This window comes from Scardinius erythrophthalmus, assembly GCF_964197995.2.
Source record: "Scardinius erythrophthalmus genome assembly, chromosome: 12".
Classification (NCBI taxonomy): Eukaryota; Metazoa; Chordata; class Actinopteri; order Cypriniformes; family Leuciscidae; genus Scardinius; species Scardinius erythrophthalmus.
Genome location: NC_138232.1, coordinates 720,001 through 742,500, shown reverse-complemented (window position 1 = coordinate 742,500; position 22,500 = coordinate 720,001). Strand labels below are relative to the sequence as shown.

Genomic DNA, 22,500 nt, shown 5'->3' with positions numbered 1-22,500 from the left:
AATTGACAATAAATACATGTTTTTACTATCATTTATTTCAAAAGACCACATGTCTTATCAATGTCGTAATATTTAGAAATGTAGGAATGAACAGGATTTTAAAGTGGATTCCCTTTAGCTTGCTGGATAATATCTTGCTCATCTTTTTCGGCAACACTTGATCCATTAATACTAACATTTTCTCCTCTTCTCTTCTATTCTATATCTATTAAAAAAATGTGTATATGTGTTTTATACTGAGTTAGACTACACTGGGAAGGGTCAAAGCACTTACACTATTGATAGTTTCACTGCTTCTGTTGTCCTCATTTGTAAATCGCTTTGGATAAAAGCGTCTGCTAAATGATTAAATGTAAATGTAATATCTACATCCGTCACAGAGGAACCCAAGTATAGCCTAACTGAACCTTCTTTTCATTTGAAAAATCTTGCGATTGTGTGTGTTGTTGCTGCATGTCCTATCTCTGAGAGATCAATGGCATCTAAACGCAGAACTGGCTCATGCACTCAGTCAAAGGCCAAGTCTGGCAGTGACGTCATGCTGTCTGCATCGAGGCCCCGCCCCCTGCGCACTAGCCCCGCCCCCTCGCGGGTTCCCAGCCAACTTGGACTTGAATGAGGAGCTCAGACGGCTGGGAAAGAAAGTAGTACAAACCGTCTGGGAATAACACCGGGAATACTGGAGGAATTCAGAGACCAGACACCGGGACCGGGAGGGGGGAACCGGCTGAAGGAAAGCCGTGACAAACGCCCTCAGATCTACCGGGAAGAAGGAAGGGAAAAACCCTGCGTCAATGTTTTTATTCGACAGCGCGCGGCGGTGAATCCCCAGGTTTTTCCACGTCGATCCCCGTGAGATTATTTTTTCCCAATGTTCAGCTTCATGGGTCTGATGAACGGAACCACCGACACACACACCAATGTCTCCTGTACATGTAACTGCAAGAGATCCACTTCATTCCAGAGTATGGCGATCAGTGAGTATCAGTTTCTCTCTGTTTTCCCTGACGTAACGTTACTTCGCGAAACCCGCCGAGCGAACCGATTCGGATTAAACTAGTTCCGTTCGAACCGAATCATCTCGCATCCATACAAGCCCGCAGTGTGTTTACGTTCTTCTTTGGGTGCTTAAACTCATCTTTTGTGAGATAACGAGTCAGATGAACTCCTCTGAAAGTTTTGACGGGGACTAGTTTATGTCGTGGAAGGATCCGGTTAGTGGGTGAAGCGGTCAGTGACAGTCTGTAATCATCAGCACATTAGATCATCAATCTCTCTGAAGCCACGGAAATATGAGGTTCCCTTTGCGAGGAACCCCTTTCATAACTAATAACATGATAATCTCTCTCTCTCTCTCTCCCTCTCTCTCTCTCTCTCTCTCTCTCTCTCTCTCTATTCAGTACTGGTCAGAAGTTTGGAAACATTACTATTTTTAATGTTTGTGAAAGAGTCTCTTCTGCTCACCGAGGCTGCATTTATTGCATCAAAAATACAGTAAAAACAGTGAAATATTATTATAATGTAAATCATCTGTTCTCTATGTGAATATACAGTAAAGTGTAATTTATTCCTGTGATCAAAGCTGAATGTTCAGCATCATTACTCCAGTCTTCAGTGTCACATGATCCTCCAGAAATCACTCTAATATGAGGATTTATGATCAGTGTTGGAAACACTTGTGCTTCAATATGCAAATGCAAAAATATATTTTTGTGGAACCTGTGATACTTCTTTTCAGGATTCTTTCAGGAATAAAAAGTTAAAAAGTACAGCATTTATTCAAAATAACAATTTAAATCTTTACCGTCAATTTAAAGAGTGATTTCTGAAGGATCATGTGACACTGAAGACTGGAGTAATGATGCTGAACATCAGCTTTGATCACAGGAATAAATTACACTTTATTGTATATTCACATAGAGAACAGATGATTTACATTACAATAATATTTCCCTGTTTTTACTGTATTTTTGATCAAATAAACACAGCCTCGGTGAGCAGAAGAGACTCATTCAGAAACATTAAAAATAGTGTGTTTTGTAATGCTGTAATTGACGGGGAAAGTCTGCACAGTTTCTCTATGCACATGATGATGATGATGTAAGATGTGCAGATTTTCATAAGCTCTCTGTCATGATGTGTTCTGATCCGGGTTTATCAGAACGGATGTGGTGTGACGTTCTGTCTGCCCACAATCCTCAGCTGGGAGTCGCCCGACTAATACTTAATTTGTAGTGACTAACTCATTGTTCAGACGTCGGCCCCCTGTTGTCCAGCACACACACACACACACACACACACATATTCTCTTTGATTAACCGTCTTGCAAAATCTGTCTGCAGTTTCCAAATAATCTTTTGTAAAAGAAAAGCTGAGCAAATAAGAAGGTGATATGAGCTTGTGTTGGGAAGACTAATGTCACTGTTATGGGAAAAAGATTTGCAGAGAATTCCGAGGTGGGACTTCAGGCGTCTCCGTTATCTCTTCCGGTAATATAATGTTCCTGGTATTTCTTGGCTTGTTTGTCTAGACAGAGACTCGTCACGCCTGATCTGAGGATGTTCTCTGCAAACGAAAGTGAAGTTGATCGAGCCGGTTCAGTCGGAAGCCCGTCAGGATCGGTGTGGGCGGCGAGGGAAGGGTTTAGTTATTTATATGTTGCCTCAGTCTGAGGATCTCCAACCGTTTGCACATTTTGCAGAAAAGGCCACAAGAATGAATGATTCTTGATTGTTGTTTTGAAGGATTGAAGTTTTGTGTGTTTCAGATCACAGAAATTATGCTGTTTCAACATTTACAGTCGAACCAAAGTGTATTCAGACATCTTCAACATTTCTCACATTATCTCAGTTTATTCGCTATAGTTTAGAGAACGGTAATAAATATGAGCAGAACTCAGTTGATATTTGACTGGTTTTGTCCGTCCTTCTGTTAGACTGTCTCACACATGAATTATGTTGAATATCTGTCAGCTGTTAAATTTAACTACACAATTAGATAATACCAGTTTAGCTCAACCAATCACCAAGCAATGCTTCATTGTGTTCAGTCTGTGTGTGAAAAGAGCATTAGCAATTAAAGAAAACACTTAAGAAAACATAATTTTTGGTCCCAAATGTGTATAAATGTCACTGGTAGTCTCTGTATGAAGAGTTATTGGATATAATATGCCACAGTTTACTTTATTCTGCTCTCCTCACTTACAGAACTGAACTATGGTGTCCTGATCACACTAGTAAAAACATATCAAAAATAATATCTGGTGTCTGCATACTTTGGTCTGACTGTGTGTGTGTTACAGTGAGACTCAGTTCTTTCCATTCTTGGAAACACAAGCCGGACAGAAAGTGTGTGAGCTCTCACTCGCTTCCTTCATGATCACAGAAGCCGGAGAGATAGAGCGATAGACGTACGTCACTCTCGATCAGATGCAAGTCCGTCTCTGAATCACTTCAACATCAAAGAAAGTTCAGCACCGACTGACGAGTAGAAATGTCAGCCCAAAGAAAACACAAAACTTTCACGTGTGATCGTGTATCGTGAGCACAAGCTATAATCAACATGACCTTTGCTAACCACATAATGAACTCACAGTACAAATAAACTTAAATTGAAATGCATAAAGCGAAGCCTGGTTTTAGGATCATGATTAAGATGTTTTGCATTAATTTTAGACACAGATAAACCCTGCGTCTCATGCTGAATGAAGTGATGTTATTTGAAATGTGTGCGTCGTCGTTCTGCCTTTTAATGTGAGCTGGTTTACATCTCAAACGCTGCATTACAGTGTGGAAACGTGTTTAATCATGATAATAATGCAAAACAACCTTATGGTCTTAAAAAGGGCTTCATTTTCTTTATGCAACAAGAAATTCTCTTGATTGAGAACGTTTTTGGGAAACAGGGAATGTTCTGTCAGAGTGATGAACAAATGTTCTTCAAGAGACGTTAATCGAACGTTCGTTCAAAGTTATCTGGACTTTAATAATGTTCTCTAAACATTAGCACAAAAACATTATTTATACATCGTTCATGGAGCGTTTTTTCCTCAAATGTTTCATGTTTTTTAAATGTTTCTGCTTGTTTCAGGACATTCAAAAGTAACGCTCTCATAATGTTTGGAATCTTTCCCTAATGTTTTGCATAAACAACAAAAACTGGATGTTTTTAACATTCAGAAGTAACGTTTTCTTACTTAGTAAAGAAGTAACTTAGTAAACATTCTCAGAACGTTTTTCTGAGCTGGGTTGACATTGGCTGTCAATATTTTTATTTTTCACCAGCCGGTGTCCTTATTGTTATACTTTTGGTGTGAATAATTATGGAGTGATTTTTAAAGTCTCCCTGTAGTCTATCATTTTATCCCTTAAAACTCATCTTTAATCACCAAAATGACATATTTAAACGTTTTTTCCCTTGAAAAATGCCTTAAAATATCTTGAGTGTAACTCGACACCCTTGCCTCATTTAGTATGCGCGGTTCTATGAATATGCAAATGAGCCCCGCCTCCACTCACTCCCTCAGCTCAGAGATCCACTGGTTGGCGATCACACGTTGATCTGATTGGTTACAAGGTAGTTTGTGACGTCAGAAACACCAGCGATTTCAAAGCGTGTTTTTGAGACTGTCTTTGGTTCACTGCAGTTTTAAGGAGGAAATACTCAGCAATGCTGTCGACTTATGAACTTACACATGGTTTGTCTTAAAGCATATTAATAACACCACATAGACACATAAACTACATTAAAAGCTTACAGGAAATGCTGTTTGTCTGAAGCTGGTCGTGTTTGCGGTGGGAATGCTGGAGCGGATCATCCCTTCGGGGTAAGATGGGACGGACGGATATTACAGCTGGTGTTTGTCCTGTTGTCGTTTGTGCTTCGTGTCTCTCCAGGGTTTGACAGTATGTAGTACAGTAAAAATAAATGTCTTTACTGTAACTTTTGATCAGTTTAACTCATCCTTGATGAATTGATTTTTTTGGGAAAAAAAATTAAAATAACTTTAAATAAAATAAAACAAAACTTTTGAACGGTAGTATTTAATGTTACAAAAGATTATATTTCAGATAAATGCTGTTCTTTTGAACTTTCTATTCATCAAAGAATCCTGAAATAAAAATATAAATAACATTTCAACACTGATAATAATCATAAATGTTTCTTGAGCATCAAATCCTCATATTAGAGTGATTTCTGAAGGATCATGTGACACTGAAGACTGGAGTAATGATGCTGAACATTCAGCTTTGATCACAGGAATAAATTACACTTTACTGTATATTCACATAGAGAACAGATGATTTACATTGTTATAATATTTCACAATATTATTATTATTAATATTTTTTTGTATTTGTAATCAAATAAATGCAGTTTTGAAATTCAAGTTGTCAGAGTTTTAGTGTCTACATTAAATTGCTATATATTATGTATAATAATGCAATGTGGGAATATTAGGGTGAAAAGTGGCCTACGTTATTTCAAATATATCTAGTGAGTGACAGAGCTTGACATATCGTGATATGTGACGAATCGTGACACGAGGGGATCGTTACACCTCGAGGGCACTGTTTTAACGATCTAAGCTCATGGTCTAACGTGCACTGCGCAAGTTCACTTAGGGCGTCCGAATCCACTTTTGCTAGTTTAACGACGGGGAAAATGGTCGGCGCTCCCGGCGCTGGTCTAAAAGGGTCGTCCCTATTCTCTTAATGAGTAATGGGTGTGTTTTATCTCTATTCTCTTAATGAGTAATGGGTGTGTTTTATCTCTATTCTCTTAATGAGTAATGGGTGTGTTTTATCTCTATTCTCTTAATGAGTAATGGGTGTGTTTTATCTCTATTCTCTTAATGAGTAATGGGTGTGTTTTATCTCTATTCTCTTAATGAGTAATGGGTGTGTTTTATCTCTATTCTCTTAATGAGTAATGGGTGTGTTTTATCTCTATTCTCTTAATGAGTAATGGGTGTGTTTTATCTCTATTCTCTTAATGAGTAATGGGTGTGTTTTATCTCTATTCTCTTAATGAGTAATGGGTGTGTTTTATCTCTATTCTCTTAATGAGTAATGGGTGTGTTTTATCTCTATTCTCTTAATGAGTAATGGGTGTGTTTTATCTCTATTCTCTTAATGAGTAATGGGTGTGTTTTATCTCTATTCTCTTAATGAGTAATGGGTGTGTTTTATCTCTATTCTCTTAATGAGTAATGGGTGTGTTTTATCTCTATTCTCTTAATGAGTAATGGGTGTGTTTTATCTCTATTCTCTTAATGAGTAATGGGTGTGTTTTATCTCTATTCTCTTAATGAGTAATGGGTGTGTTTTATCTCTATTCTCTTAATGAGTAATGGGTGTGTTTTATCTCTATTCTCTTAATGAGTAATGGGTGTGTTTTATCTCTATTCTCTTAATGAGTAATGGGTGTGTTTTATCTCTATTCTCTTAATGAGTAATGGGTGTGTTTTATCTCTATTCTCTTAATGAGTAATGGGTGTGTTTTATCTCTATTCTCTTAATGAGTAATGGGTGTGTTTTATCTCTATTCTCTTAATGAGTAATGGGTGTGTTTTGGGCGTAACGTGAAATTAACCAATCAGAGTCTCGTCTCCCGTTCCCTTTAAAAGCCAGGTGCGCTCACGCCATGGCGGATTCGCTATTTACATGACGGAAAGACCGAACCCGTCTCCAGAGCGCAAACGGATCTGCTCGTGCGCGAGGTCAAAGTGCGCTAGCAGAACATCTACGGGACAAGCCGGATTCACCATATCTTTATGTGCACAATAATAATCTTCTACATTGTAATCCTTTTATTTTAAATATTTGGCATGTTTGTGTGTTGCTGTGCATCCCTGTGTGTGTAATAAGCAGAGTGTGTGTGTGTGTAATAAGCAGAGTGTACGAGCGTTGTGGACCCGCCTATAGGCGCACATTACTAACGCGCTCATTAAATAACAAAAAAATACTGCGCCATTGACTTTAGAGCAGGTTCAGTCGGTCAATGACTATTGAGCTCGGTCACTCGGTCTTTGACTACTCGGTCAAAGGTCTATTTCTGTTCCTCAAATAGCAACGCTCCAACAATGCGCCAGAACACACACAGAACACACACTGAAACACACACAGAACACACACTCGTTCTCAGAACAGCAGCACATGGGGCGCACAAATGGGCGCAGATGCATTTGCTATTTAAACAACGCGGCGCAGGACGTGAAAATGAAAACTGCGTCGGGCTGAAACTAGCAAAACACACTTGTGTCGCGCCTGGCGCTGCATTGCACCGGGTGTAAGATAGGGCCCTGTGTGTGTGTGTGTGTGTTCTTCTCACAGCACAGGAAAACAAGTGTGTGTGTGTGTGTGTGTGTGTGTGTGTGTGTGTGTGTGTTCTTCTCCTCACAGCACAGGAAAACAAGTGTTTGTGTGTGTGTGTGTGTGTGTGTGTGTGTGTGTGTGTGTGTGTGTGTGTGTGTGTGTGTGTGTGTGTGTGTGTGTGTGTGTGTGTGTGTGAGACGTGTACAGTAGTGTGTGTGTGTGTGTGTGTGTGTGTGTGTGTGTGTGTGTGTGTGTGTGTGTGTGAGACATGTACAGTAGAGCGAGAGACACTCACTGACTCCAGCTGTCTGTTATTCTCCTGACACACAGATTTCTCCATTCGATTCGATTCAGTCTCGATGTATTGGGTTGGACATCTACACGCCTCGGCCGGTGTGTGCGGTTCGGATCAGGATCTGGTTACAGAAGATCATGAGAAATTGTGAAACCGGTTTTCCCCCGTTCCCAGTCTTCTGTGGTTTTTCCCTTTCCTCTCTCTTCCTCGTACACACACACTCACTTTGACTCATAAAGTTTTGACTTTTTGACTCGTGTGTGTGTGTGTGTGTGTGTGTGTGTGTTCTCTATTCTCTCTTCTCTACTTCATTATTAGTCCAAACACTGATTTTAACTTCAATCCAAACACAGAAGCTCCACACACACTTTACAGATCTTACCAGTCCAAAGCGTTTGACTGGAAGTGTTTATCATTCACTGTGTTCATCAGTGTGTTTCTGGTGTCAGGCACACACACACACACACACACACACACACACACACACACACACACACACAGTGTGTGAGTGAATAATGAAGTGTTCTGGTCCAGCTGAAGGAGATCTGGACTCTGGAGATCGGCTAAAGGACTAATGGAGGAGTCAGCCTCAGGCGAACTGAAACTTCATTTATTTAATCTAGAGAGTAGAGCTGCACTATATGTCGAAATTATCGAAATATCGCAAATGTATTTATCGATATGCATATCGCAGCGGCTTGCAATAACTGGAGTCATGATCAAAAGACAGAGAAACTCACTCGCAGCTCTCGGCTGAAGAACTTCTGTAGCTTTAATAAGAATCAGGATATCAGTGTTTATTTTTACATTTGATTATTGAGTTTGTGTTGTTTAATAACCCTAATGTAGGATAACCTGACCCCTGACCCCGAGGTTTACCCTGATGTTAGAATAACTCTTCTGATATACAGTAAAACACTGATGTTCACTGGCAGAAGATTAGGAATGTGTTCTCGACACAAAAAGAATGAAACACATATGTTGGTTATATCATTTTAAATATATTTTAAAGATAATTTACGTTTATTTTACACACTTTAAGCATTATCGTATCGCATATCGAATATCACAATGTTCGCAAAATATTGTGCAGTCACATGTAGTGTCATCTACACTGATTAGGACTGGGGTGGAATATTGATTTCTCAAATTTAATAGGCCTAAATTTTTATTCTGATGAACCGATTCTCAAACCCCAAGAGTGGATCTTTTAGTTTTCAATTGATGAATGAATAAAACTCCCTAAAACTCGATAAAGAGTGTGTTATTCCCGCTATATTAAAGCAGATAAAGAGTGTGTTATTCCCGCTATATTAAAGCCGATAAAGAGTGCGTTATTCCCGCTATATTAAAGCCGATAAAGAGTGTGTTATTCCCGCTATATTAAAGCCGATAAAGAGTGCGTTATTCCCGCTATATTAAAGCTGATAAAGAGTGCGTTATTCCCGCTATATTAAAGCAGATAAAGAGTGTGTTATTCCCGCTATATTAAAGCCGATAAAGAGTGTGTTATTTCCGCTATATTAAAGCTGATAAAGAGTGTGTTATTCCCGCTATATTAAAGCCGATAAAGAGTGTGTTATTCCCGCTATATTAAAGCTGATAAAGAGTGTGTTATTCCCGCTATATTAAAGCAGATAAAGAGTGTGTTATTCCCGCTATATTAAAGCCGATAAAGAGTGCGTTATTCCCGCTATATTAAAGCCGATAAAGAGTGTGTTATTCCCGCTATATTAAAGCAGATAAAGAGTGCGTTATTCCCGCTATATTAAAGCAGATAAAGAGTGTGTTATTCCCGCTATATTAAAGCCGATAAAGAGTGTGTTATTCCCGCTATATTAAAGCCGATAAAGAGTGTGTTATTCCCGCTATATTAAAGCAGATAAAGAGTGTGTTATTCCCGCTATATTAAAGCCGATAAAGAGTGCGTTATTCCCGCTATATTAAAGCCGATAAAGAGTGTTATTCCCGCTATATTAAAGCCGATAAAGAGTGCGTTATTCCCGCTATATTAAAGCTGATAAAGAGTGCGTTATTCCCGCTATATTAAAGCCGATAAAGAGTGTGTTATTCCCGCTATATTAAAGCCGATAAAGAGTGCGTTATTCCCGCTATATTAAAGCCGATAAAGAGTGCGTTATTCCCGCTATATTAAAGCCGATAAAGAGTGTGTTATTCCCGCTATATTAAAGCTGATAAAGAGTGTGTTATTCCCGCTATATTAAAGCTGATAAAGAGTGTGTTATTCCCGCTATATTAAAGCCGATAAAGAGTGTGTTATTCCCGCTATATTAAAGCCGATAAAGAGTGCGTTATTCCCGCTATATTAAAGCCGATAAAGAGTGTGTTATTCCCGCTATATTAAAGCCGATAAAGAGTGCGTTATTCCCGCTATATTAAAGCCGATAAAGAGTGCGTTATTCCCGCTATATTAAAGCCGATAAAGAGTGTGTTATTCCCGCTATATTAAAGCCGATAAAGAGTGCGTAATTCCCGCTATATTAAAGCCGATAAAGAGTGCGTTATTCCCGCTATATTAAAGCCGATAAAGAGTGCGTTATTCCCGCTATATTAAAGCCGATAAAGAGTGCGTTATTCCCGCTATATTAAAGCTGATAAAGAGTGTGTTATTTCCGCTATATTAAAGCTGATAAAGAGTGTGTTATTCCCGCTATATTAAAGCTGATAAAGAGTGTGTTATTCCCGCTATTTTAAAGCTGATAAAGAGTGTGTTATTCCCGCTATATTAAAGCCGATAAAGAGTGCGTTATTCCCGCTATATTAAAGCCGATAAAGAGTGCGTTATTCCCGCTATATTAAAGCCGATAAAGAGTGTGTTATTCCCGCTATATTAAAGCTGATAAAGAGTGTGTTATTCCCGCTATATTAAAGCCGATAAAGAGTGTGTTATTCCCGCTATATTAAAGCCGATAAAGAGTGCGTTATTCCCGCTATATTAAAGCCGATAAAGAGTGCGTTATTCCCGCTATATTAAAGCCGATAAAGAGTGCGTTATTCCCGCTATATTAAAGCCGATAAAGAGTGCGTTATTCCCGCTATATTAAAGCCGATAAAGAGTGCGTTATTCCCGCTATATTAAAGCCGATAAAGAGTGCGTTATTCCCGCTATATTAAAGCCGATAAAGAGTGCGTTATTCCCGCTATATTAAAGCTGATAAAGAGTGTGTTATTCCCGCTATATTAAAGCCGATAAAGAGTGCGTTATTCCCGCTATATTAAAGCCGATAAAGAGTGCGTTATTCCCGCTATATTAAAGCTGATAAAGAGTGTGTTATTCCCGCTATATTAAAGCCGATAAAGAGTGCGTTATTCCCGCTATATTAAAGCTGATAAAGAGTGCGTTATTCCCGCTATATTAAAGCAGATAAAGAGTGTGTTATTCCCGCTATATTAAAGCCGATAAAGAGTGCGTTATTCCCGCTATATTAAAGCCGATAAAGAGTGCGTTATTCCCGCTATATTAAAGCCGATAAAGAGTGCGTTATTCCCGCTATATTAAAGCTGATAAAGAGTGTGTTATTCCCGCTATATTAAAGCTGATAAAGAGTGTGTTATTCCCGCTATATTAAAGCCGATAAAGAGTGTGTTATTCCCGCTATATTAAAGCCGATAAAGAGTGTGTTATTCCCGCTATATTAAAGCGATAAAGAGTGTGTTATTCCTCCAGCGGAGACTCTGGTCATCATGAGGGTTATGAGTGAATCACTTCAGGAAAGGAGAGTACAGTTTCAGTGCAGCATGTGCAGCGCAAGCCTGTCATAAACACTGTACAACTATAACGAGAACATTATAATTGTGTGTTTGGGACGTGGCTTTTATCAGTGAAACCTTTGTTTTTGTAGTCAGAAATTATATAAAAATCTGTATTTAGATTTATCAGCCAATGTTTCGGTTATCGGCTTTCAAATATAAAGAATTATCGGTTATCGATATCGGACAAAATGTTCATATCAGTGCGTCACTGTCTGATACTTCTGATGTGAAAGTCTTCAGTTTCATCTGTAAACTCAGTCAGTAAGTGTGTGTGTGTGTGTGTGTGTGTGTGTGTGTGTGTGTGTGTGTGTGTGTGTGTGTGTGTGTGTGTGTGTGTGTGTGTGTTTAATCTCTTGCTCTACTAGTTACAGCAGCAAATAAACATCAATGAACATCAGACGGAAAGTTGAAAGATTCAGAACAACTCCCTTAATCTCTGTCATAACGTTTGATAACTGTAAGCTGTAATATTACAGCGACTGACGAGTTCCTGTAGAGTTTACAGCTTTAGTTCTGAGAGATTTTACTGACGTTCTGCTATAGACTCGAATCGAGATCAGAACTGAATCCGATCACAAGCTTGTGAAAGCTGAAGTGTGTGTTAGTGCAGATGATGTGATGTTGAAGGTGTGTGTGGCGTTTGGCTCTTTTGTTGTCGGAGAGACGCTTTCAGTGTCTGGAGTCAGAAAGAGCAGATGGAGTGTGTGTGTGTTTGTGTGTGTGTGTGTGTGTGTGTGTGGGAATATAGAAATGCCCGACTCAACCCCCTTCACATACACACACACACACACACACATCTGACTTCATTAGTCATGTGTTATGTCACGTCCATGTCCGCTCTCCCAGCATGCTCTCTGTTTTGCTTCTCTTCAGTATTCCTGTGAGCAGCTCCGGTTATGAACGTGTGTGTGTGTGTGTGTGTGTCTGCAATGTCCCCACAAGGATAGTAAAACTTGAAAATTGGATTACTAAAATGTGTTTTTTTGAAAATGTAAAAATAGATAGTTTTGATTGGTAGGTTTTGGGGTAGTGTGTGTGTGTGTGTGTGTGTGTGTGTGTGTGTGTGTGTGTGTGTGTGTGTGTGTGTGTGTGTGTGTGTGTGTGTGTGTGTGTGTGTGTGTGTGTGTGTGTGTGTGTGTGTGTGTGTGTGTGTGTGTGTGTGTGTGTTTGAGTGTATGTGAGTGTTTTGGAGGTCACTTTAGTCTCAGTCTCATCTGAGTCTTAATTGTCTGTAGTTTAATTCAGATGTATGTAAATGAGCATTTAGCATATGAGACACTGCAGCTGTGTGTGTGTCTGTTGCAGAGGTCAGAGGTCACAGGCAGGACCAGCCAGTGAAATAAAGGCCTGTGTGTGTGTGTGTGTGTGTGTGTGTGTGTGTGTGTGTGTGTGTGTGTGTGTGTGTGTGTGTGTGTGTGGTTAAACTCATGATCTCCTGTAGTTTTCCTCTCGTTCTCCTCCACCTTCCCTCAGTAGTGCTCAGAGTGAACCGTGACCTTTGCTCCATTTATCCCTGTGTGTCTGAGAACGAGTCTGGGAAGTGTGTGTTCTGCTGTGTGTTTGTTTTGTCTGAGAACACAGACGGGAACTTGCTGTCAGATGGGTTGGTCGTGGTCACATGACATTAATAGTTTTGTGTGTGTTGGTGACAGGTATGACGGATTCTCCAGAGACACGGAAACACGTAGCGTTGTGTGTGTGTGAGTGTGTGTGTGTGTGTGCCTTCACTGGTTAGAATAATACTGAAACTGACTGCAGACACACAGCTGATAAAAGGTTGAGTTTTCAAGTGCTTCAGACGCACAACATGCCGTGTGTGTGTGTGTGTGTGTATTCTCGTACAGTGTTGTGTATTCATGGGGGAGTTTAACTCGAGTCTCGCCGAGTTGCAGATGTGAGCGAGTTAATCTTGGCCTTGAAACAGGTCAATTTTTATCACATTTGTACTTGCCGTCCCAGGTGTCTGTATCGACCGGCTGGGAAACATCAGGAAAACTCCGGACTCTTATCTCAGAACATTCCAGACGTCTCGCTCACAGACGCTAACCTGATGTTCTGGTTAGAGGCATTGGAAATGTCTTACTAAAGAATTATTTTTCAAAGGTGTAAATAAAGATTATTTACTTTAGATTGAATTTTTCACAAGAAAATACAATGTCAGTCTTTCTACTTAAAAATATCACACTTAATTTAATTAAATAAAATGTTGAGTGAAAATTGTTTTAAAGTCCCCCTGTAGTCAATCATTTTATCCCGTAAAACTCATCTTTGATCACCAAAATGACAAAATTCTTCATGCCTTAAAATATCTTGAATGTAACTCGACGCCCTCGCCTCATTTAGTATGCGCGTTTCTATGAATATGCAAATGAGCCCCGCCTCCACTCACTCCCTCAGCTCAGAGATCCACTGGTTGATGATCACACGTTGATCTGATTGGTTACAAGGTAGTTTGTGACGTCAGAAACACCAGCGATTTCAAAGCGTGTTTTTGAGACTGTCTTTGGTTCACTGCAGTTTTAAGGAGGAAATACTCAGCAATGCTGTCGACTTATGAACTTACACATGGTTTGTCTTAAAGCAGATTAAAAACACCACATAGACACATAAACAACATTAAAGCTGGATGTTCACCACAGGGGGACTTTAACAGTAAATCCTACACCAGTTTTCTTCAGTTTACAGGTGTTTGTGGACGGTGTTCGTTCGTTTTAGGATGTTAAATCTCAGGTTCAGTTTTTGATAAACGCCTGTGAAACAGAACGAGTGTGAATCATTCCAGGCTGGAGATTATCCAGCGTCTGAAACCAGAGGCCGTTCATCTGGAATGTTATTTTGCCCGCGGGAAAGAAGGTGCACCTGGAATCAGCCAAACACACACACACACACACACACACACACACACACACATACACACACACGACTGAGAGACTCAGACCTGGAATCAGCCAAACACACACACACACACACACACACACACACACACACACACACGACTGAGAGACTCAGACCTGGAATCAGCCAAACACACACACACACACACACACACACACACACACACACACACACACACACACACACACACACACACACGACTGAGAGACTCAGACCTGGAATCAGCCAAACACACACACACGCACACACACACACACGACTGAGACTCAGACCTGGAATCAGCCAATCACACACACACACACACACACACACACACACACACACACACACACACACACACGACTGAGAGACTCAGACCTGGAATCAGCCAAACACACACACACACACACACACACACACACGACTGAGAGACTCAGACCTGGAATCAGCCAAACACACACACACACACACACACACACACACACACACACGACTGAGAGACTCAGACCTGGAATCAGCCGAACGCACACACACACACACACACACACGACTGAGACTCAGACCTGGAATCAGCCGAACACACACACACACACACACGACTGAGAGACTCAGACCTGGAATCAGCCAAACACACACACACACGCACACACACACACACACACACGACTGAGACTCAGACCTGGAATCAGCCGAACACACACACACACACACACACACACGACTGAGAGACTCAGACCTGGAATCAGCCAAAAACACACACACACACACACACACACACACACACACACACACACACACACACACACACACACACACGACTGAGAGACTCAGACCTGGAATCAGCCAAACACACACACACACACACACACACACACACACACACATGACTGAGAGACTCAGACCTGGAATCAGCCAAACACACACACACACACACACACACACACACACATACACACAACTGAGACTCAGACCTGGAATCAGCCGAACACACACACGCACACACACACACACACACACACACACACACACACACACACACACACACACACACACATACACACAACTGAGACTCAGACCTGGAATCAGCCGAACACACACACACACACACACACGACTGACTCAACACCGTCACCAATCTGAGAAAAAACATTTTGCATGTATTTGGTCACGTTTTCATTGGGGTTTGATTGATGTGTTTCCGTTCGCTGATTGTTTATTTGTTCACTTTGACTTTTTTGCATCCCGACCCTTATTTTCATTTGTTTGTGTCGGTGCAAAATGACGTTTGTTAGAGACCGCGTTCATAATCCCGCTGAACAGAGCTGCACGACTCTGGAGAATCAAGCTTTTTTTTCTTTAGAAAATTCCATTACTGGAATTCATCATATTCCATTCATTTTTTAATAGTGTTTCACATACTGGTAAAACAATGTCATTGATAGAATCTTTATTTGAAGCGTCAAATTACTTTCCAAAGGTGATTTACTGTATTTTGGTCTCTACCGTAGACATCAGTGTTTACATCTGAACTATAAACATTTATTCCAGGACTTCTGTTATAATTTGAATGTTTGTGAAACAGAAATAATGATGATGTGTGGCTGAAAACACTGTTTGTGAAGCTGTTTTAAATAGGAATGCGTGTTTGAATGGAGATAAACGTGCAGCTCTACTGCTGAACAATGATTCAGGAGTTCAACCGTCAGTCTCATTAAAGCATAGTTTGCATTGTTTACTGCATCTCCCGCCCTAGGCGTGTTTGAACGGCGTTAGACAAACAAACACTGCGTGTTGAGACGGATTCCTCAGTGCTCACCTGACCGTCGCTAGACCAAACACACACACTCGTCTGCTACACACACACACTCGTCTGCAACACACACCTGTCTGCTAAACACGCTCGTCTGCCAAACACACTCGTCTGCTAAACACGCTCGTCTGCTAAACACGCTCGTCTGCTAAACACACACTCGTCTGCCAAACACACTCGTCTGCTAAACACACACACTCGTCTGCAGCACACACCTGTCTGCTAAACACACGCTCGTCTGCTAAACACACACTCGTCTGCCAAACACACTCGTCTGCTAAACACACACACACGTTTGCTAAACACACTCGTCTGCTAAACACACACACACACGTCTGCTAAACACACTCGTCTGCTAAACACACACACACACGTCTGCTAAACACACTCGTCTGCTACACACACACTCGTCTGCCAAACACACTCGTCTGCCAAACACACTCGTCTGCCAAACACACTCGTCTGCCAAACACACTCGTCTGCCAAACACACTCGTCTGCCAAACACACTCTTCTGCCAAACACACTCGTCTGCCAAACACACTCGTCTGCCAAACACACTCGTCTGCCAAACACACACTCGTCTGCCAAACACACTCGTCTGCTAAACAAACACACTCGTCTGCCAAACAAACACACTCGTCTGCCAAACACACACACACTCGTCTGCCAAACACACACTCGTCTGCCAAACACACACCCGTCTGCCAAACACACACTCGTCTGCTAAACGCACTCGTCTGCCAAACAAACACACTCGTCTGCCAAACACACACTCGTCTGCTAAACGCACTCGTCTGCCAAACAAACACACTCGTCTGCTAAACAAACACACTCGTCTGCCAAACACACTCGTCTGCCAAACACACACACCCTCGTCTGCCAAACACACTCGTCTGCCAAACACACCCTCGTCTGCCAAACACACCCTCGTCTGCCAAACACACACTCGTCTGCCAAACACACACTCGTCTGCTAAACACACTCGTCTGCCATACACACACTCGTCTGCCAAACACACACTCGTCTGCCAAACAAACTCGTCTGCCAAACACACACTCGTCTGCCAAACACACACACCCTCGTCTGCCAAACACACACTCGTCTGCCAAACACACTCGTCTGCCAAACACACACTCGTCTGCTAAACGCACTCGTCTGCTAAACAAACACACTCGTCTGCTAAACAAACACACTCGTCTGCCAAACACACTCGTCTGCCAAACACACCCTCGTCTGCCAAACACACCCTCGTCTGCCAAACACACTCGTCTGCCAAACACACACTCGTCTGCTAAACACACTCGTCTGCCAAACACACACTCGTCTGCCATACACACACTCGTCTGCCAAACACACACTCGTCTGCCAAACAAACTCGTCTGCCAAACACACACTCGTCTGCCAAACACACACACCCTCGTCTGCCAAACACACACTCGTCTGCCAAACACACACTCGTCTGCCAAACACACACTCGTCTGCTAAACACACTCGTCTTCCAAACAAATCGTCTGCCAAACACACTCGTCTGCTAAACAAACACACTCGTCTGCCAAACACACTCGTCTGCCAAACACACACACACTAGTCTGCCAAACACACACACACTCGTCTGCCAAACACACACACACACTCGTCTGCCAAACACACACACACTCGTCTGCCAAACACACACTCGTCTGCCAAACACACACTCGTCTGCCAAACACACTCGTCTGCCAAACACACTCGTCTGCTAAACAAACACACTCGTCTGCCAAACACACTCGTCTGCTAAACAAACTCGTCTGCCAAACACACTCGTCTGCTAAACAAACACACTCGTCTGCCAAACAAACACACTCGCCTGCTAAATAAGCACTCGTCTGCTAAACACACTCGTCTGCTAAACACACTCGTCTGCTAAACACACACACACACTCGTCTGCCAAACACACTCGTCTGCTAAACACACTCGTCTGCTAAACACACTCGTCTGCCAAACAAACTTGTCTGCCAAACACACTCGTCTGCTAAACAAACACACTCGTCTGCCAAACAAACACACTTGTCTGCCAAACAAACACACTCGTCTGCCAAACAAACACACTCGTCTGCTAAATAAACACACTCGTCTGCTAAACACACTCGTCTGCTAAACACACACACGCACACACACTCGTCTGCCAAACACACTCGTCTGCCAAACACACTCGTCTGCTAAACACACTCGTCTGCCAAACACACTCGTCTGCTAAACACACTCGTCTGCTAAACACACTCGTCTGCTAAACTCACTCGTCTGCTAAACACACTCGTCTGCCAAACAAACTTGTCTGCCAAACACACTCGTCTGCTAAACAAACACACTCGTCTGCTAAACAAACACACTCGTCTGCTAAACAAACACACTCGTCTGCTAAACAAACACACTCGTCTGCTAAACAAACACACTCGTCTGCCAAACAAACACACTCGTCTGCTAAATAAACATACCCGTCTGCTAAACACACTCGTCTGCTAAACACACTCGTCTGCTAAACACACACACACACTCGTCTGCCAAACACACTCGTCTGCTAAACACACTCGTCTGCTAAACACACTCGTCTGCCAAACAAACTTGTCTGCCAAACACACTCGTCTGCTAAACAAACACACTCGTCTGCTAAACACACTCGTCTGCTTAACACACACACTCGTCTGCCAAACACACTCGTCTGCTAAACACACACACACACTCGTCTGCCAAACACACTCGTCTGCTAAACACACTCGTCTGCTAAACACTCGTCTGCCAAACAAACTTGTCTGCCAAACACACTCGTCTGCTAAACAAACACACTCGTCTGCTAAACACACTCGTCTGCTTAACACACACACTCGTCTGCCAAACACACTCGTCTGCTAAACACACACACACACTCGTCTGCCAAACACACTCGTCTGCTAAACACACTCGTCTGCTAAACAAACACAGTCGTCTGCCAAACACACTCGTCTGCTAAACACACTCGTCTGCTAAACAAACACACTCGTCTGCTAAACAAACACACTCGTCTGCTAAACACACACACACACACTCGTCTGCTAAACACACACACACACACTCGTCTGCCAAACACACTCGTCTGCCAAACACACTCGTCTGCCAAACACACTCGTCTGCCAAACACACTCGTCTGCCAAACACACACTCGTCTGCCAAACACACTCGTCTGCTAAACAAACACACTCGTCTGCTAAACAAACACACTCGTCTGCCAAACACACACACACTCGTCTGCCAAACACACACTCGTCTGCCAAACACACACCCGTCTGCCAAACACACACTCGTCTGCTAAACGCACTTGTCTGCCAAACAAACACACTCGTCTGCTAAACAAACACACTCGTCTGCCAAACACACTCGTCTGCCAAACACACACACCCTCGTCTGCCAAACACACTCGTCTGCCAAACACACTCGTCTGCCAAACACACACACCCTCGTCTGCCAAACACACCCTCGTTTGCCAAACACACACTCGTCTGCCAAACACACACTCGTCTGCTAAACACACTCGTCTGCCAAACACACACTCGTCTGCCATACACACACTCGTCTGCCAAACACACACTCGTCTGCCAAACAAACTCGTCTGCCAAACAAACTCGTCTGCCAAACACACACTCGTCTGCCAAACACACACACCCTCGTCTGCCAAACACACACTCGTCTGCCAAACACACTCGTCTGCCAAACACACACTCGTCTGCTAAACGCACTCGTCTGCTAAACAAACACACTCGTCTGCTAAACAAACACACTCGTCTGCCAAACACACTCGTCTGCCAAACACACACACCCTCGTCTGCCAAACACACCCTCGTCTGCCAAACACACCCTCGTCTGCCAAACACACCCTCGTCTGCCAAACACACACTCGTCTGCCAAACACACACTCGTCTGCTAAACACACTCGTCTGCCATACACACTCGTCTGCCAAACACACACTCGTCTGCCAAACAAACTTGTCTGCCAAACACACTCGTCTGCTAAACAAACACACTCGTCTGCTAAACACACTCGTCTGCTTAACACACACACTCGTCTGCCAAACACACTCGTCTGCTAAACACACACACACACTCGTCTGCCAAACACACTCGTCTGCTAAACACACTCGTCTGCTAAACAAACACAGTCGTCTGCCAAACACACTCGTCTGCTAAACACACTCGTCTGCTAAACAAACACACTCGTCTGCTAAACAAACACACTCGTCTGCTAAACACACACACACACACTCGTCTGCCAAACACACTCGTCTGCCAAACACACTCGTCTGCCAAACACACTCGTCTGCCAAACACACTTGTCTGCTAAACACACACACACACACACACACTCGTCTGCCAAACACACTCGGCTGCTAAACAAACACACTCGTCTGCCAAACACACTCGTCTGCTAAACACACACACACACTCGTCTGCCAAACACACTCGTCTGCTAAACACACACACACACTCGTCTGCCAAACACACTCGTCTGCCAAACACACTCGTCTGCCAAACACACTCGTCTGCTAAACACACACACTCGTCTGCTAAACAAACACACTCGTCTGCTTATCCAAACATGCACATCTGAACCTTCAGCAGAAACCCGTACCAGTTAGTCCACAGCTGTATGACGTTTATTTAAGTTAAATTATAATATTTTCTTCTATTATTTTGATGTTTAAATTTTTAGATATATATATTGTAATATTGTGTATATATATATATATGGCAATATTGTATTATTAACAGTCATGCCAATAAAGCAAATTTGAATTTAAATGTATATGACGTGCACCAATTCAGATGTTCTGCCCAATATCTTATGATTGACAAAGCCTGATGTTATAATCTAATGTTAATGCAGAGTAGAGAACCAATCAGCATCCAGGACTGGTGTTTTATAACGTGTTTCCCACAGTCGGGTTCGCTGTGAACGCCAGCGCTCGTAAGTCAGAGCGAGAGAGTCTCTCTCTTTGTGTCTCTCTCTGTCTCTCTGCATTGTCATTCCCATGGAAATTAGCAAGCAAATTGTGACACCCTTTGACCTTTCACAAACACACACACACACAGCTACCACACCCACTTACCCGTCTGTGAGAGTGTGTGTGTGAGAGAGTGTGTGTGTGAGAGAGATATCATTTCTAATTATTATCAATGTTGAAAACAGTTGTGCTGCTTCATATTTTGGGGGAAACTATGAAACATTAGCATTCAAAGGTTTGTGGTCAGTAAGATAAAAATATATGTATATACTTTTTTTAATCAATGACGCATTAAAATTAATCAAAAGTGACAGTAAAGACATTTATAATGTTACAAAAGATTCTATTTCAAATAAATGCTGTTCTTTTGAACTTTATATTCATCAAAGAATCCTGAAAAATAACACACTGAATAAGAAAAATTTGACCTGTTTTCAACACTGATAATAATCATAAATGTTTCTTGATCATCAAATCCTCATATTAGAGTGATTTCTGAAGGATCATGTGACACTGAAGACTGGAGTAATGATGCTGAAAATTCAGCTTTGATCACAAGAATAAATTACACTTTACTGTATATTCACATAGAAAACTGATGATTTACATTATAATAATATTTCAAAATTTGGTTAGCAGAAGAGACTCTTTCCACATTTAAAAAATCTGAATTATGTTATATATATGCTGGAGGAGGTATTTTATTAATTTTTCCATTTGAAGACGGCCCTGAATGTCGCAAAGGGAAGTTTGGTCAGATTTAAACTAATATCTGAGGTCAAATTTGTTCCCAGACTGCAGCTAAACAAACAAACACTCTCTCTCACACACACACACACACACACACACACACACACACACACACACACACACCCCTCTCCTCTGTCTGTTCAGTGTTGTCTGGCACGACTGACTCGAGAGAGAGACGGGGGAGGAGCTTTGACCCCTCGTGACCCCTGTGTCTGATCTGTGTCTGATCTGTGTGTGTGTGTGTGTGTGTGTGTGTGTGTGTGTGTGTGTGTGTGTGTGTGTGTGTGTGTGTGTGTGTGTGCCGTCATCAGCTGCTCTCTTCAGCTCTTTGAATAGATGTCAGTGTCAGTGTTACAGCTTCATAAACTTATACGACTTGATGATAAGCTGGAGGAAGTGATGTCACTTTTATAGATTCTGATGAAATCTGATTTGAGTGACAGACAGACATGATGCCAGATACTGTGTTTGGAGACGTTTGGAAATGCAGAAATGATTTATAAATGAATATTGTTGTGGTTTCTCTGAGGAAACGGTGCCGTTTCTGAGCTGTTATGAGTTTAAGCTCCATAACAATAGTCATAACTATAACCATAATCTTTTAATAGTTAAATATTGTTATTGTTCTTACTGTGAATGGGCTTTAACCGCTGATAGTTTTAACAT

General features: G+C 41.9%; 1 protein-coding gene across 3 annotated transcripts in view; it reads left to right on the top strand.

Annotated features, from left to right (window-relative positions):
- Window positions 1–22,500, top strand: part of LOC308700044 (protein TMEPAI-like) — a 45,621-nt gene that overhangs the window by 11,535 nt on the left and 11,586 nt on the right. For 2 of the 3 annotated variants that reach the window (XM_081381360.1, XM_081381358.1), the window contains exon 1: window positions 607–977. The exons of the other annotated variant lie outside the window; for it this stretch is intronic. In XM_081381360.1, the coding sequence (XP_081237486.1) occupies window positions 872–977 (106 nt within the window). In that variant the 5' untranslated portion in view covers window positions 607–871. Of the gene's footprint in view, window positions 1–606; window positions 978–22,500 lie in introns of those variants that run through there. 3 annotated transcript variants of the gene reach the window in all.